This window comes from Dipodomys spectabilis, unplaced genomic scaffold, assembly GCF_019054845.1.
Source record: "Dipodomys spectabilis isolate Male_0828 unplaced genomic scaffold, ASM1905484v1 ptg000024l, whole genome shotgun sequence".
Classification (NCBI taxonomy): Eukaryota; Metazoa; Chordata; class Mammalia; order Rodentia; family Heteromyidae; genus Dipodomys; species Dipodomys spectabilis.
In genome coordinates this window covers 30542520-30558569 of record NW_024870701.1, presented here as the reverse complement: position 1 = coordinate 30558569, position 16050 = coordinate 30542520, and the positions used below count along the sequence as shown (strand labels likewise).

The window sequence follows — 16050 nt, the reverse complement described above, 5'->3', positions numbered from 1 at the left end:
ACCATATTCATATATAGGTGAATGTATATGTACATATAGCACACATAGACATGGTTTAAAAGGGAAGCTCTTGGATGGAGACTCCATGGACTCACGAATTCTGCTTCCCTTCTGCCCAAGAGAAGCAGGAGTGTCCCCGAGGCATGAGTCACCATAGGTCCTCAGAGACCTCTGGGTCCAAAATCTATTTACAGAGGCTGTTGTGATGGAGGGTCTTCTTCCACACAAGTCTACCTTTCTCTCTTTCTGTTAAAACCAGCATGCTGAAGTGGTCAGAAATAATACAAAGGATGGTTATAACTGAACTGGGTCGTGTCAGATGTATTCCTCATTCTGCCCTCCTCGCTTGCTGCCATGGGCCTGGACCAGCCTAGCAAATGTCCACTGGGTTAAAAATGCTCTTTCTGATGACTCAGTAGTTACCACCAAAATGTATAAAGTTTTGCTTTCAGCACATTGATATCTGAGAGTACATCATAGATGACTATAAGAGGATTCTTAGATTCAAAAAAATTACACTCAATATTAATGGAATTAGTTTTTCATAGCTGGCTTTCATCTTTATGATGATCTACTGTTAAAGTTTATCAGAACAGGGCTTTACTAAGAGATTAATTTTTCTAAGGACATATATCCCGTGTACAGAATTGGTATATATGTTGAAAGATGGAGCTTATTCCTAGTTGAATTAGTATATATTTATTATGCCCTGTGTGTATGTGATACATAGATATATAGCCTATATAACCTATATATAAGTAGTCAATACTTCCATATATAGAGAATGTACATATACATATATGTGTATGTATACATGTGTGAATATACATATCTATATGAAAGTACTAGCTCCTATTTCTGAATTATCTTTATGGTGGATTTGTGCTGACCATCAGTGGCCATTCTGTCTTATTTTCTATGTGAACAGAGGTAATGTTTGCAAAAGAAAGGTGTATAGGGTTATAACATGTTATCTATAGGACAGGAGACAAGCAAGGAAATGCATGGGTCCTAGAGAAGCAAGATCTATAGAACCATCTCGTCATATAGACATGCTCATTTCATGTGACCCAAAATACATAGCTATAAGGAAGACTAAAAAACGAAGGACTACTTTACCTCTACCTTCCTGTATGAAAAGAGCTGACTGATATTTTTCTAGGTGATCTATAGAAAATAGACAACTTTAGGTAGCATAAGCTTAAAAATCTAAAGAAAAATGTACTTAGAACAACTTTATTCTCAAATATTTTTATAAAGCTTAAGATTTTGCTGTCATTACATAGGAAACGTTTTACGATAAAATGGATGTGAACAAAAGAGGCATATTGAGCACAAAGATGACAAAAGTGAAAGTAGCTTGAGTTTTGAGAGCTCTTAATGTTCACATAAAACTATTTGTTTTATGTATTATGCAAGGATAGTTAGTTAACTATCTAACTAGTGAGGCACTAGTTTCGCATATATTAGTGGTACTCTAAGTGGTTAAACTTGAGACTTACTCCCTATAACTTTTGATATTATTTTCTTTATTTGCCTCTAAGCTCCTTATGACTACATAGCATAGCTAGCAAATAAACCTTTACTACCAGAGCTGCACATTGCTGTCTCTCTACTGTACTCCCACACCCAGAGCCTTGACTTTCATTATCAGCTAAGGCAAACAGAATTGAAAGGCAGTCATATGGGTTCCTTTGTTTCCTCCTGTGAAAACTCATCTAGATGTGACATTGAGGAGAGCGGGAAATTCAAGATCAGTAACTGAATGCTTAGATGAAAAACAACTACAAATGCCTACAAAGAAGGCTTAAGAGCCTTCATAGAATGATTCTGAAATGGAAGGAGCTTAAGTCTCCATTAAGCCCCAAACTATAGTCACCGAAAGTGGTTCTGACTTAAAATCTTCCTTTATGGATATTCAAGAAGTCAAATCCATTAGGAATACTAGAAAGTACAAACCAGTACTAGGGTAGTTATTTTAAGTTCACATTGCCTGGCAAACGTAAAGAACTATCATTGGATAAATGCTGAGATCTTAGACTTGAAAGGGAAATTGTTGATTGACTCTGTCTTTCTAAATGCACAGATCTAAGCATGACAGATCATAAACTGGATGGAAAGTGTCTACACTCTGTTGTTCCAAAGAAAAATAAAAATGTCAGAAAAAATAAATAAAAATATCAAGTGGATAGAGTGGGTTAGACATGGCTGAAGGAACAGAGTGGGCATGGTATAGCCGTAAGAGAACAAGCCTGAGTTACAGAGGAAAGAAAAGGGTCATGGAAACAAAGTTAAACACATGGAAGAGGCTTGAACTCCATGGAGGCCCACAGTGGAATTCAGGATCAGCCAGTGGGATCTACCCAGAGCCTCTACATTTGGAGTAGGCACACAGGAAGCATAAGTAGCAACCACCAAGTTCATATTGTGACAAAAATAGCCAGTTACAGACAGAACTGGACTCCACAAAATCTGCCAGTTAAAACATTCCTTTATACTTCCAGTGCTTACAAACCTTGAGATTCTTTCCTGTTCTTGCTTTGTGTTGAATCTGAACATCGTTGTGTTTTGCTCTTTCTCACCGCTCTGACAATCATTTCGTGTTTTGCTCTTTCTCACCGCTCTGACAATCATTTCCTCTCCTATTGTTTGGAAGCCATTAGTTTTTAAAGGTGATGCTTATTTCCTTCTTCAGGTAGCATTCTTTAGTCCTGGGAATTCGATTGTTGTTGGTTCGGTATCTTACTGTTGTTGAAGTTTTTGGACATACTCATTTGAAATATCGTAATAGCAAAAGAGTAGAGACTCTGCTTTGTGGATCTGTATTTTTGGATTACAAAAGCAAGCCATGATTCATAATAGTATAACAGTATAAATTCATGAGTAATTTTTTTTTTACTTTTAGATCCACTGACTTGTATAAATAAATACATTAGCAATAGGCTAAGAAAGTAACTCCTTGGAAAAATAAGACCTAGATGAGCTCCTTGTGCTCATCTTAGTTTACAAATGCTTAATGGTTTTGCTTGAAGGCATATGCTATAAAGTCAGCAACTGGTGTCTCAGTGCCACAAATTCAATGTCTCTGCACCCCAGAGTAGGTGGTGGTAGTTAATAAAAAGCTCAGCAGTATTTTTTTTTCAAATCAAGTAATCATGCTGTACTCTATAATTTTATTCTTGGACGCATAAAGAGTGTTTACAATATGGTGCCTTTCTAGGATTAGAGTAGTGGGGGGGGGGGGGGAGGAGATGGAAAAATGTCCAAGCATCCTTGCATGGCAATGATGGCATTACTGGTGTGTTTAATAAAACCTTTATTGGTACATTTTCCGGTGTGGTGGCATTGGCAGAAATGGTCCCCCTTTGGATTTAGAACTCAGCAGCTGATGAAATACAGTAAACATTAATTTGGAATGGGCTGCCAGTTTTGGAAAGCCAGGTGACATTTTATTATATTTGTACCGAGCAGGGGCTATGTCCCATACTGCTGTAGCTTCCGCTGTCAGAGGCTTAGCTGGCATTATGGAAAAAAAAAAATGGCAGGCCTGAGAATCTTATCCCCTGAAATGAAAGTCGAATGCCAAATTGAAATTCCTGTAGGATTTCCGATAGCAATGGGGGAATTGAGAAGCCCACAATTAAGCATATGGGCATTAAGATAATTGTCAGATCTGTTGGCGGACATGATGGAAGACAGATGGGTACGAATCAGTGCGCTCCACTGCAGCACCCTGGGAGACAATTTGACGTTTTACCTGCCTGAGCTACTCTGCCATATTTGTCACTGGATGTACAGCACGGCATCTTACTGAGTGTGAAGTGTTTTCTTTTTTTTTTCCGGAGAACTATAGGTACATGTGCGGTCCTCCAGCGCCCTCTAGTGAGATGCATCCAGGGAGGATGGCTTTTCAGGCCAGCCTTCCTGCATCTGAGCTGTCCCTGGAAATGAAGCTGTGGCCTCTGCCAGTTCCCACTCAGCACTGGTTCCTCTTACCCTTTCAGGTTGGGGCCCATCGCGAAGATGGCGTAGCCCTGAGAGGCAGCCATTCTCTTCTGCCAAACCAGGTTCCGGTTCCACAGCTTCCTGTCCAGTCTGCAACTTCCCCTGACTTGAACCCACCCCAGGATCCCTACAGAGGTAAGTCTGCATCCGAAGGGCACTTCTGACCTCCAGTAATCAGTAGACTTAGTGTTGATGCTGAACATACTTGGAGGCCAGCCTGAATTCAGGAAGCACTTGTTACAAACCAAGAAGTAAATGTGGTCCAAAAATGGTGCAGCAGCTTGGGCAAGGGCTAGAACTAGCCTGCTAATCAGGTTTCCTCAGTGGCTGTTTTCCTCAGACATCCTCTGAAATCTCACTCCCATCTCAGTGGGCAATGAGACAACAGATTGATGAGAGGAAATTTTATTTTAGCTATTTCCACATGTTGCTCATTCAGGTCCCTCTAATATGGTTAGTTGGGCCCTGAAATGATCTTTCCAAATGAATAGGAAGGAAGGAAATTGGTTTTGTTGTTTAAGATGGAAGGAAATGTAGGTACATTTTAAAAATGGAACTTGGTTGGGTGGCTTTTGTTCTGGAGCCATCTAGCCCTGTATAATGCCTTCCTCCTTCCCCCTCCTGACTTCAAGGTCTTTTCTTGTCCCCAGAGAGTTGTGCTACAAGTAGGGGACCTGGATCCTGAATCTAGGCCTCCTGTGCTACTCATTGGCCAGCTGGATGGCACTCACTTGAATACCATCTTCTGGCTCCCCTCATATTTAACATGAACAGATATCACTAGCTTAGGAATACACATGACCCTTCTTTTCCCTTGCCTACCATTTTATACTTGAGAGTATTCAATATACATCTGAGTAGGGTGGTTCCTGTTTATCTGAGCAGTTCATCAGCATGTATACTTTTAAAGCACCATTGCTTTTGCTCTGTCTTACTACATGTACTTCCCACATTGTAGCATTTACACATGTGACTCAGACTCTGCTGTAGCAGCAGTGCGATTCATCACCTCTCGTGGCTCCCAGGTGGTAGGGTTGCTCCTTGGCCCATGATCCAAAGTTTTAGAGATAATGTTCCAGAATACACAGATGAAAGTAAGAAGGGAATGCTTGATAGGCATGTATCCACCTGAGAAACAAATTATGTTAAGGTCATGTTTCAAAATGTAGTGTGATCCTAAGAAGTTTAGCAATGATAAAGCTAGAAATTTCTTCTGCGAGCAGCAAGCTGCCTTCTATATATACCATTTTTAAATGCTGATTACTCTTTGAGGATAAGAGAAGCCTAATTTCAGAATATCATTAGGGTATCTATTGAAGTCTTGACTACACATATTTAGCGTACTCTCTGGGAATTATATTTTAAGGACATTTTTCTATTAAATCATTGCATATGGAAGAAACTCAATATAATAGCTGATATTTACTTGGGTTCTTAATCAGAACATTGAGGTGTGTGATTTTCATGATTATGATTTTCATTGCAATTAAGTTGATGTTTTGTAGACAGTGAAATTACCATCTACTCCAAAAGATTGCAAAATAGAATTTAACCTCAGAGCCAATGCAGGGAAAATCTTGTTTCCGCAGGTGCGTTTTGGAAACTTCACCAGCTAGCAGGAAAAGTGACAGAAGGATCAGAGTTCAGCCGTGTGGATTGTCTGGCAGGCAGCCTTACAGTCTGTGTTGTGTTGGGGCAGCGAGTTGGTAGCGTCACCTGGTTTGTTTTTCTGTAGGCATGCCACCAGGACTGCAGGGGCAGAGTGTCTCCTCAGGCAGCTCCGAGATCAAGTCTGACGATGAGGGCGACGAGAACCTGCAGGACGCCAAATCTTCCGAGGACAAGAAATTAGATGACGACAAGAAGGATATCAAATCAATTACTAGGTCAAGATCTAGGTAACAGTATATAATACTGTCGCTTCATTTAATTCCTTTATTGGACTTTGATGAAGTGAACAGAACAGGAAGAAACTACTCAGTTTTTTCCTGGCAGGTAAATAAATCCACAGATGAAAAGACATCTCAAGGCCTATTTTAGAAGTACTCAAAAGTATCATTTACGATACCTGTACTCTAGTTAGGCCTACCATGTCTTGGCATTGATCAATTTGGACCCAGTGCAAATCACACACACTGAAATTGATTTGTAACTGATCGCAAGTACAGTGGTTTATTTTAAAAAATGATCCTTAATTGTATAAATTTGGTCAGAAAAGTTCTCTAAATTCTTTCCAAAAAAAGATTTAGCCATGTTAAAATGTCAGTTGACATCATATATATGCAATTGCAATTTTTTCTTACCTCTAAAATAAGAAAATCATGGGTTTTTTTCCCCAATTTTATTCTAAATGTGTTGATGTCTATACGAGTAACACCTAACTTGCTGATTTTTTTTCCTCCTCACTAATATTCGTTTCTACAGAAAATATAGCTGCAGGAGAATAGTTTCTGGTTGATGTTTTTAAGTATCTGATGTCTTCAAATTAGATCTGCGTCTTTGTACTTGAGCCTGGTAAATCAGATGGCTTTTGAATACCGGGACATCCATGTACTTTGTAATGTCTTTGGTTTGTTGGCAAGTCCCTTTGCAAGTTAAACCAGTTGTACTAGATGACAGCTTCTTCTTTTAAAGGCTGTGGTTGTCAAGGTCACCACTAATGTTATTGGTGAATTAAGTTCACGCTGCCTTCTCATACTGTCTTTATAACTATTCTCTTATGTGTCTTGCCACAAGTTCCAGAAATGGTAAATGCTTCTAGCTTCCCCCTTCTTTACCTTCTTTACCAGCAGTTCCTTCCTTCCTTCTAGGCCATATTGGCAAGAAATCCTGGGTTAGGGATTTCTCCTCATTAACAGCTTCTTTTTAGCCCTGTCAATTCTTGGTAATTTAATCAGTGGTCATATTTACACATAGAATAGGATCTTTGAAATTGGCCATTTTAACTTGCTGCTGACAACCTTAACACCATTCTTGTGACATTAACTCATACATCTTTCCAAGACTGTATTGTTCAGCATTTTTTTTCAATCTAATGTATTTGCATGACCAATTTATTTGTAAGTGAGTAAGTAATTCTAAGTAGCTGTTAGCCTGAAAGCCACTGGAAGACAAGTTCCCATGTTGAGGTACGGCACACGTCTACTGAATAAAAATATTGCCTGAATTTTTAGCTCCAGTATGGGAATCACTCCTGTTCACTCTTGCTTATTATAGCTGACTTCAGAGTGAGATACAGGAGTGAGGCCAGAGCAGCCTGGATTTTGTTGGTACCATGAGAGGTCATAGGTGAAGGGAGAGGAAGGACAAGGAAGGAAGATTAAGAAGTACAGAAAAGAGGGTTGCTCAATGGGGTCCCAAGCTATGTGTTCATCCTCTTACTCCTGCACAGACTGTGTGATTTTGAAAGGAGTCTAGTTTATGGGAGAGAAGTATCACTTTCAGCATCTTCCTCCTCCCCTTTAGCTTTCCCTCCTCCCTTGATGTATGATATATTTGGTTGACATCCATATCTTGCCATGTGCTACGTGTATTTACAACAGAAGAATACCAATTCTTTTATGGGTTGATTAGATCTTCCCCACCATACTGCTGCCTTCTGCAGGTTGGAGTCTTATTGAGAATTTTTCAAAGTAGAGCTATGACTTGTCAAGCTGGTTTACATTAAGTGTACATTGAATTTGCTAGATTAACACCATCATCTTCCCATTCGGAAATGTTGTAACGAATGATCACAATTAAAAACTGAGACTTCTGTCATTTTAAAGCAGTATCTAACCTTCATGGTTCCTGAGCCCGTTGCAGCCATCCCTAAGCTGACAGCCTTATAAATAGTCACTGACATGTTCGTTCTTGCCACAAGAGTCTCTGCTTTTTGGTGATGTTGACTTTAGTTTTCCTGCCTCTAGTTTTTCTGCCTCTCATGAGAGTTCATTTACTCATGAGAGTTCACATAGGTCATCTGGAGTTCTTAGTTTTGTTCTGTGTTCTTGAGACAAAACATCCCCTTCCCTCTTTTCTACATGATAGCCCCTGAAATATTTGAAACCTACTGCCATAAGAGGGTCCTAGTGTGATAGGCTTTCAAAGTGTTCATCGTCCTAGCTCCCTTCCATAAAAGGAGTAATTGGACATTGTGACACCCAGATGTGGTCAGAACTGATCTTATCTATGCGGGGGAGGGGGGAGGAAACCTGCCTTTCAGATGAATCATCGGATATTTTGGTTTTACAGAGAATCCTGTTTGGCTTCATTTTTGACTCACAGTGAAGTCATGGTCATTTATAAGGACAGGTGTTTAGATTTTGTATTGTTCTATATTGCTGATGTCAGTTTGGGTTTCCCCAACTTATTTTGGAGACTATAAACATTCATAAAATTAGATGCAATAAGAAAGGCCTGTTTTCCCCAATTTTCATTCATTCATATGTGTGTGTATGTATGTATATTACATGGAAAAATTGGGACATACAGACACACACATATACATACACACACACTGTATCTCTGTCTCTGTCTGTCTGTCTGTCTGTCTCTCTCTCTCTCTCTCTCACACACACACACACACACACACACACACACACACACACACACACACACTTATTCCACCTAGGATCGAGATGGAACACATAATGCTCCTCGGCAATTCCAGAAGAAAAACAAAGTAATTTTGATGACTTACTTTTCCCCACACTGTTAGAAAATGTCCCATCCCTTGTTATCCTGCAGCAATAACGATGACGAGGACCTGACCCCGGAACAGAAGGCAGAACGAGAGAAGGAGCGGAGGATGGCCAACAATGCTCGTGAGCGCCTGCGGGTCCGGGACATCAACGAGGCTTTCAAGGAGCTTGGCCGCATGGTACAGCTGCACCTCAAGAGTGACAAGCCTCAGACCAAGCTTCTAATCCTCCACCAGGCTGTGGCGGTCATCCTCAGCCTGGAGCAGCAAGTCCGAGGTCAGTGGGCTGAAATAGCAGCACAGACGCTTTTTAATGAGATTCATTTCGTTTACAAATCTATTTAGGTTTTTTTATTTTAAAATCAACATATAGTAATTGTACAAACTCTTAAAACTCCCTCAGAATAACTATTCAAATATAGACTATGTCTAATTCCAGAAAGTGGTATTCTTGTCTCCCATAATTATATAGAAATACATAACATAATTAGCACAATGAAACCTTTAAGAAACTTGTAAAAAGGAGAAAAGAGGAGAGGAAAGGGGTAAGAAACAGTACTATTGATGGAGTGGATTTTGTGCATGCTGTAAATATCACAGTAACAACCCTTTGTACAATTAAGTGATGCTAACAAGAGTTTTAGAAGTTACAAGATCCTCTTACAACTAAGTGTCACCTACCATTCCCACTGTACTGTCAGTCAGAGCTTCTCCATGCTGGAATGAGGTGGCACAAATTCCATGCACCTTCACCTTTGTGAGTGATTAACCACATGTATGAACACTGAGCACTTTCCCAAGTGTTCCTTTTACCATGTCACATGAAAACTGAACCTGAAGGTAGGATCCATGTCCAGGAATGTATCCTTGCCCTCTGAAGAGCCTCGGTATTGACTAAACGGCCTATATTCCCGTTCTCCACAGAAAGGAATCTGAACCCGAAAGCTGCATGTCTGAAAAGAAGGGAGGAAGAGAAGGTGTCCTCGGAGCCTCCCCCTCTTTCCTTAGCTGGCCCGCACCCTGGAATGGGAGATGCATCGAATCACATGGGGCAGATGTGAAAGGGCAAGTTTCATGCCATTCTTCTCCACTTAATAATCTCATGCACAAGTTTTCCATCGTTCATCTGCATTCATAACTCCCACATGCACGTCTGCTGCCATTCCTCTCCAATCATAACCCTCACCTGCCTGTAAGCCATCAAGCCAGCTATACCCAAATTCACAATAGTTTTCTCGCTTTCTTAGAAGTTTAAAAAAAAAAGAGAGAACACTTTCTCTTCACTAAATGTATTAATTAATTTTCCTCTTTTCCCCCCCTTTCTCAGGTCCAAGTTGCAACATTGCTTCATTAAATCAAGAGACCACTTCCTTAACAGGTGTATTATCTTAAACCCACATAAACACTTCTCCTTAACCCCCTTTTTTTTGTAATATAAGACAAGTCTGAGTAGTTACGAATCGCAGACGCAAGAGGTTTCAGCATTCCCAATTATCAAAAAACAGAAAAAAAAAGAAAGAAAAAGTGCAACTGGAGGGACGACTTTCTTTAACATATCACTCAGAATGTGCAAAGCAGGATGTACAGGCTGAGACGCAGCCCAGAGACTGAGTGGCAATCTTTCCACACTGTGGAACAATGCATTTGTGCCTAAACTTCTTTTGGAGAAAAAAAAAATATAATTAATTTGTAAGTCTGAAAAAAAATATTTAATTTAAAAAAATTGTAAACTTGCAATAATGAAAAAAAGTGTACTTCTGAAGAAAACTCCATGAACGTTTTTGTTGGTATTCAAGTCAGCTAGTGTTTATAATTCCTGGATACTGAAATAAAAGGGGAACTCAGCTACCCTAGCTACAAAACCAGCAAACGTCCTGAGAACAAAATGATGACCTTAGCCATTCCTTAGGGTAGGAGGAACAGATGGATCTTATAGACCTATGACAAATATATATATAAATATATATATAAATATATATTAAAAATTTAGTGACTATGGTAAGCTTTTGTTCATTTGTTTCAGACTTTTTTCCTCCTGTAAAAAAATAGTACTGATTAACTTTTTTAAAAGAAAGAATTTTACTGTAAATATGGAATTTTTTTTCTTTTCTCTTTCTTTTTTGGTGGGGGAGGGGGTCTTATTTCTGTCCCTATTTCCTGGTTTGTTATCGTAACCTGCAGTGCCAATTCTGCTTCCGGAGCGGTAATGCAGGAAGACTTGCAGACGCTGATGTTGATTCTCATTCATAAATAAGTAGAAAGTTGTTTCTCCAGTCTTTTTGGGAACACAGGACTTAAAAGTCACATCATGTGTAGATAATGCAAGCAGCATCACCAAGACCTGGCGAAAAAAAAAGAGAGAGAGAGAGAGTTTGTCTGGCTTGGGCTGCTGCTCTTGTGACCCTATTCTGGGATTTTTCCAAGGTACAAGGTTAGAATGCTACAATGTTACCACTGTGCCTTCCAATGTTTATATCATCGGAAACATAACATAATCAAAGTGGCTGTGATTTAACAAAAAAAAAAAAGATTAAAGTGTTACCTACCTGTGTAGCTGAAGTAGTGTGCAGTGAGGCGTTTCTGAATACATGGTCAGATTTTTGGAAAAAAAAAAACAAAAAAACAAAAAATAAAAAACAAACAAAAATATTAAAAAAAATAAAATTCCCAACCCGTCAATGAGAAAATTGCAAGTAGTATGACAGAGCTGATTGATTTTGTTGCTTTCTTGACTTTTTTTTTCAAAATGAGTTATTACTATAATGTAGGTGACTTACCTGCCTCCTCCTTGGTCTGAAAAATGACAATATTCAACCCTCATGCAGCATATGACCAGCCTTATTAAGTCCTAAAGCATTAAGTTGCACCTTTTTTTTTTTTTTGAGGAGAGGTAGTGTAGTATTTCTCTGGCCAGTATGAATGAAGTTTATACTTATCATATCTGATAGGAACATAGATCAAGCTATGGCACAGCGACTCATCAGATAGCTAGCTTTGATGTCTGGGCACAATTTCCACCGTAAATCTTTATAATGATTGACTTTGGTGTATAATGCAGTAAGCAGATAGTGCTCCTAGTTAAGTATTTGTCAGCATCCTTTTGTCTATAACTTGTTTCTATTTTTACAGCCACACAATCTTGGCATGTATTAAGGAAAAAAAATCCCTGTTCAAGTAGTTTTTCCACCTATCAGCACTGAGTAAATGCCATAACATCGAAATGGTCTAAGCGGTCCATCTGTTCTCCTGTTTTACCAGTTATATAGTAATGAAATACATTTGTAAATTTTATGCAACAAAACGGCGAACGTATCATTATTTTGAAATCGTGTATGTAAAAGTTATATTTTTACATGTAGACTCTTGTTATTATGTGTTTTAATACATTGTATCAGTTTTTGTTTTTCTAAACTGTGTGGTTTTTAAAAAAAAACAAATGAAGTCTCATTTAAATGAAATAGTGAGCTACAAGAATCTGAATTTTATGTTCATTTCTGAAAAAAAAAACAATGTAAGAACAAATAAGATAGTTACCACGTGGTCATCTTTTACAAACCCAGAAACATTGTGTGTCTGTGTGTGTGTGTGCGTGTGCGTGTGCCCGTGTGTGCGTGCGCACATGTTGAAAACTGTAAATATGTTCAGTAGTGATAAAATTAAATGCTTTGATTTGTTGATAAGTTCCTAAAATGTGGAGGTGGATTGAAACTGTAGGGGAATAGCAGAAATTCAAACTTCACGAAAAGTGATATGAGGCTTTCCTGTGAAGTATATAAACAAAAGAGTCTCAAAGAAGAACGTAGAAGACAATAATGTGTCTCTCCCCTCCTCCCTGAATAATGGAAACCATGTGTACTTGTTCCCTTGGTATGTTAAAGATTTCCTTGTAGTAGCATATTCTACATTCTTTTTTGTATAGTCTACCAAGGCGGGTATCCCTAGGAACAATGTTATATAGGAAGCAGGTCTCCTCTGATGACATTCAGGATGAGTGTGTACAGAAGAAGAAATGGTGTTTACTCTCTAGGGAACTGGAAATACTCCTTGTATTGATGTAATGTTAAGAATGGCACTTTTGATAACTTATTATCAGAAAGGTGCTTGCTAGAGCTGAATTAAAGATTTTCAAACTGTAAACAAAACAACGCAAAAAAAGCCAATTGTAGTCATTTGATTTTTTTTCTTTTTAAATTGGTGCTTTCTATTTTGTTCTCACTCAAACAGTAAAAGATGAACTTTCTCCTTCACCAGCTTTGATGTATTCATTACTCAGTAATGCAGCACCTCGATTGTGGAATTCCCTTTGGAAAGAAGCGGGAAAACTTCCTAACAGTCACCCAAAGTTGTTGCTTGCTTTTTGTTTGTTTGTTTGTTTGTTTGGTGGAGAAACATGATCTGCACCTATTCATATTAAGTGGGATGTATCCCCAGTTTATAAAGAGAGAGAGAGAAAGAAAGAAAGGGATTGTAGCCTTCTTGTGTTTTTCTTTTCTTTTTTGTTGTTTGTAATTATCAGACCCAGGTAAGATATTGGTACCCTGCACTGGACTTTGAAGTCAAATTTAGCAGAAGACAGGATTGAAGTATTATACAACACATTTCATAAAGGTCCATGCTACACAATGTAGATATTTATACACAGTGATACTTAGGCTGGGGATCGATTTTAGAAACTTGGACTTTGAAAGCAACTCAGAACAATTGATCCACCTCCACATTCAAATAATTTATGAATATGCAGAATAGGGATCTATTCATCTAGGCATTTTTTTTAACCATTTGTCTTCTGTGTAGCTGCAAGAAACACTAATGTTTATATATCTGTCAGTGCACCCAGCGGTGCAGCTAATGCCGATTCAGTCTTCCGATTGCTTTTTGTTTGTTTTACACTTCTTCCTATCTCTTGACTTACAAAAGAATTTTTTTGTCGTTCTTAATTTTTATTTTGTTGAGGGGTTGGGGGGAGTGGGGAGGGAATAGAACAGGGACTTGGGGAATGAAGAGAATGTTCGTCTTTGCATCCAACAGGCAGAATATGATCTGTGTCCAAAACTAAACTTGAGTCAGGAATGAAACCATTTCAGCATAAACAAGCACAAAAATTTAGTCTGCTGGCTGACTGGAAGAAAAAAAATCAAGATGGAATATGATGAATTCCAACACAATGGGGCACCAAGGCCACAAGGCCTATCTTCTTTATTTTGCTTTGGTTTTGTTGGTTTTCATTTAGAGACATGCTCTTTCTAATGGGACTAGAAGTGGATTCATCTATGTGCAGTGCTGGTTTTGCCATACTCATTTCAAGTATTATAGACATATGTAATGGTGAAAATATATGAACTGTGGCCTTTTTCATTCTTGTTACTTGTGATGCAATTAAGTGAAGATAAGAAAAAAAAAAAAGCAGAGATTTACCATGTATCAGTGCCTGGCTTTTTGTTATAAAGCTTTGTTTGTCTAGTGCTCTTTTTGCTATAAAAATAGACTGTAGTACACCCTAGTAGGAAAAAAAAACTAAATTTAAAAATAAAAAATATATTTGGCTTATTTTTCGCAGGAGCAATCCTTTTATACCATGAATATTACAAAAAAATTGTCAGATTCTGAATATTTCTTCTTTGTAGATTTTTGGAATCATTATGAGTAAAGTTTGTTACTTTATTTTACTATTTAAAAGATGTTATTTTACCATGTGTTACCAAGATGAAACTGTATGGTAGCTTTTTTTTGTTTTTTGTTTTTGTTTTTGTTTTTTTAGTTGTAGGTCGCAGCGGGAAATTTCTTCCGACTGTACACATAGCTGCAGCATTAAAAACTAAAAAAAAAAAAAGTTAAAAAAGAAAAAAAAAGGGAAAACATTTCAAAAAAAAAAGATAAACAGTTACACCTTGTTTTCAATGTGTGGCTGAGTGCCTCGATTTTTTCCATGTTTTTGGTGTATTTCTGATTTGTAGAAGTGTCCAAACAGGTTATGTGCTGGAGTTCCTTCGAGACAAAAACAAACCCAGCTTGGTCTAGGCCATTACCTGTTTCTCATCTGTAGTTATTCGATGAAGTCATGTACATGACCGTTCTGTAGCAATAAATGTGCCATTTTTATAAACTGTTTCTGACACTTGTTTCATTTCATTTTACATGGTCTACATAGAGCTGGGTTTTCTTCTAAAAGACTGCATCACTAGTTCATTTTCCAAGTGTTGGAATTATTGACAACAAACAAAACATTATCACAAAAAAAAGAAAATCACAAAACAAATTGGAGGGCAAAGCTCATGGTTAATCAAGGAAGAAATGCTCTTAATGAAAGTGGAATGGTATGCATGCAAAACAAAAAGAAAACTGTCCATAGAGGATTAACAAATCAAAGGAATACAGTTCATGTGTGCGCAACCTGAGCCATGACATTTGAAGAGCTGTGAGCTGTGCCAGTGTGTTGGTTGTGCTACAGGTTACAGAGGCCTGTCGTCAGCCATGATCTCTTGGATCAGTTGGTTGGCGGTTGGACAGAACATTCTCAGCTAGATCTTTTCAATAAAAACCCTAAAATCATTTATTTTGTATCACTGTTAAAAGCTGAATACTGTTAACTACAATAATATTACACTGTATTTATATTTCCTAAAAACTACCCTTAATTCCTCACTCCCTCCCCCAACTTCTGGTTGACTGTTAGCTCTTAGATCCAGATGTAAACAACCAGTGGCTTGGGTTTGATTTTGCTTTTCTTTTTGTCTTGTACAAGCATATGTCACCTCCAGGAGGGGGAATAATGTACAAATTAAAATTACTCAGTGTTATGTACTGTAAGTTACTATTTTTATAGAATGGACACTGATCTACTTCCTAAAACTTGGAGGCTGTTTCAACATTGCACTGTAAAATATAAAATGATGTCTGCAATGTAAAAGAAAGCCTATGGTAGATGAGAAAAGAATGTTCTTAATGGGGTGTGTGGTATTTTGGGATGTCTCCGGTATTGTTCTCGTATTCTTTCTAAAAGGAGTTAGTGACCTGAAGAAAAAAAGTGTTATAATGTCATTTGGTTCATCACCATAGTCAAATTTGGGGAGTTTGGGTTTTTTTTTTATTTTTTGGTTTGGATTGTTTTGCAGATACTTAAATTTTATGAATTTTCCAAAGATTTTGATTGAAAACCCCTTTTACCTTCTAAATGATTTGACATGTTCTTATGTTCTTATTGTGTGTTTTAAATATATACAGAAGAGCCACAAGCACTTAGTCTTTTAGTTATTATATTTGATCCTACACCTACTACTGAAAGGGGAAATGAGCTTGGGTAACTTTTAATGTTTCATATAATCTATTAATGTGTTTTATTTTAAAGGACCACGTGACAAGTTAAA

The 16050-nt window shown here is 38.0% G+C and overlaps 1 protein-coding gene across 15 annotated transcripts in view; it reads left to right on the top strand.

The window, feature by feature from the left end:
• Positions 1-14789, top strand: part of Tcf4 (transcription factor 4) — a 351429-nt gene extending 336640 nt beyond the window's left edge. For 10 of the 15 annotated variants that reach the window (XM_042675259.1, XM_042675272.1, XM_042675260.1 and 7 more), the window contains 5 exons: positions 4005-4140; positions 5741-5903; positions 8734-8963; positions 9611-9751; positions 10014-14789. In XM_042675259.1, the coding sequence (XP_042531193.1) occupies positions 4005-4140; positions 5741-5903; positions 8734-8963; positions 9611-9747 (666 nt within the window). In that variant the 3' untranslated portion in view covers positions 9748-9751; positions 10014-14789. The remainder of the gene's footprint in view (positions 1-4004; positions 4141-5740; positions 5904-8733; positions 8964-9610; positions 9752-10013) is intronic. The other 5 variants (XM_042675263.1, XM_042675265.1, XM_042675262.1 and 2 more) reach the window with 1 other exon arrangement.
• The last annotated feature ends 1261 nt before the right edge of the window (positions 14790-16050 follow it).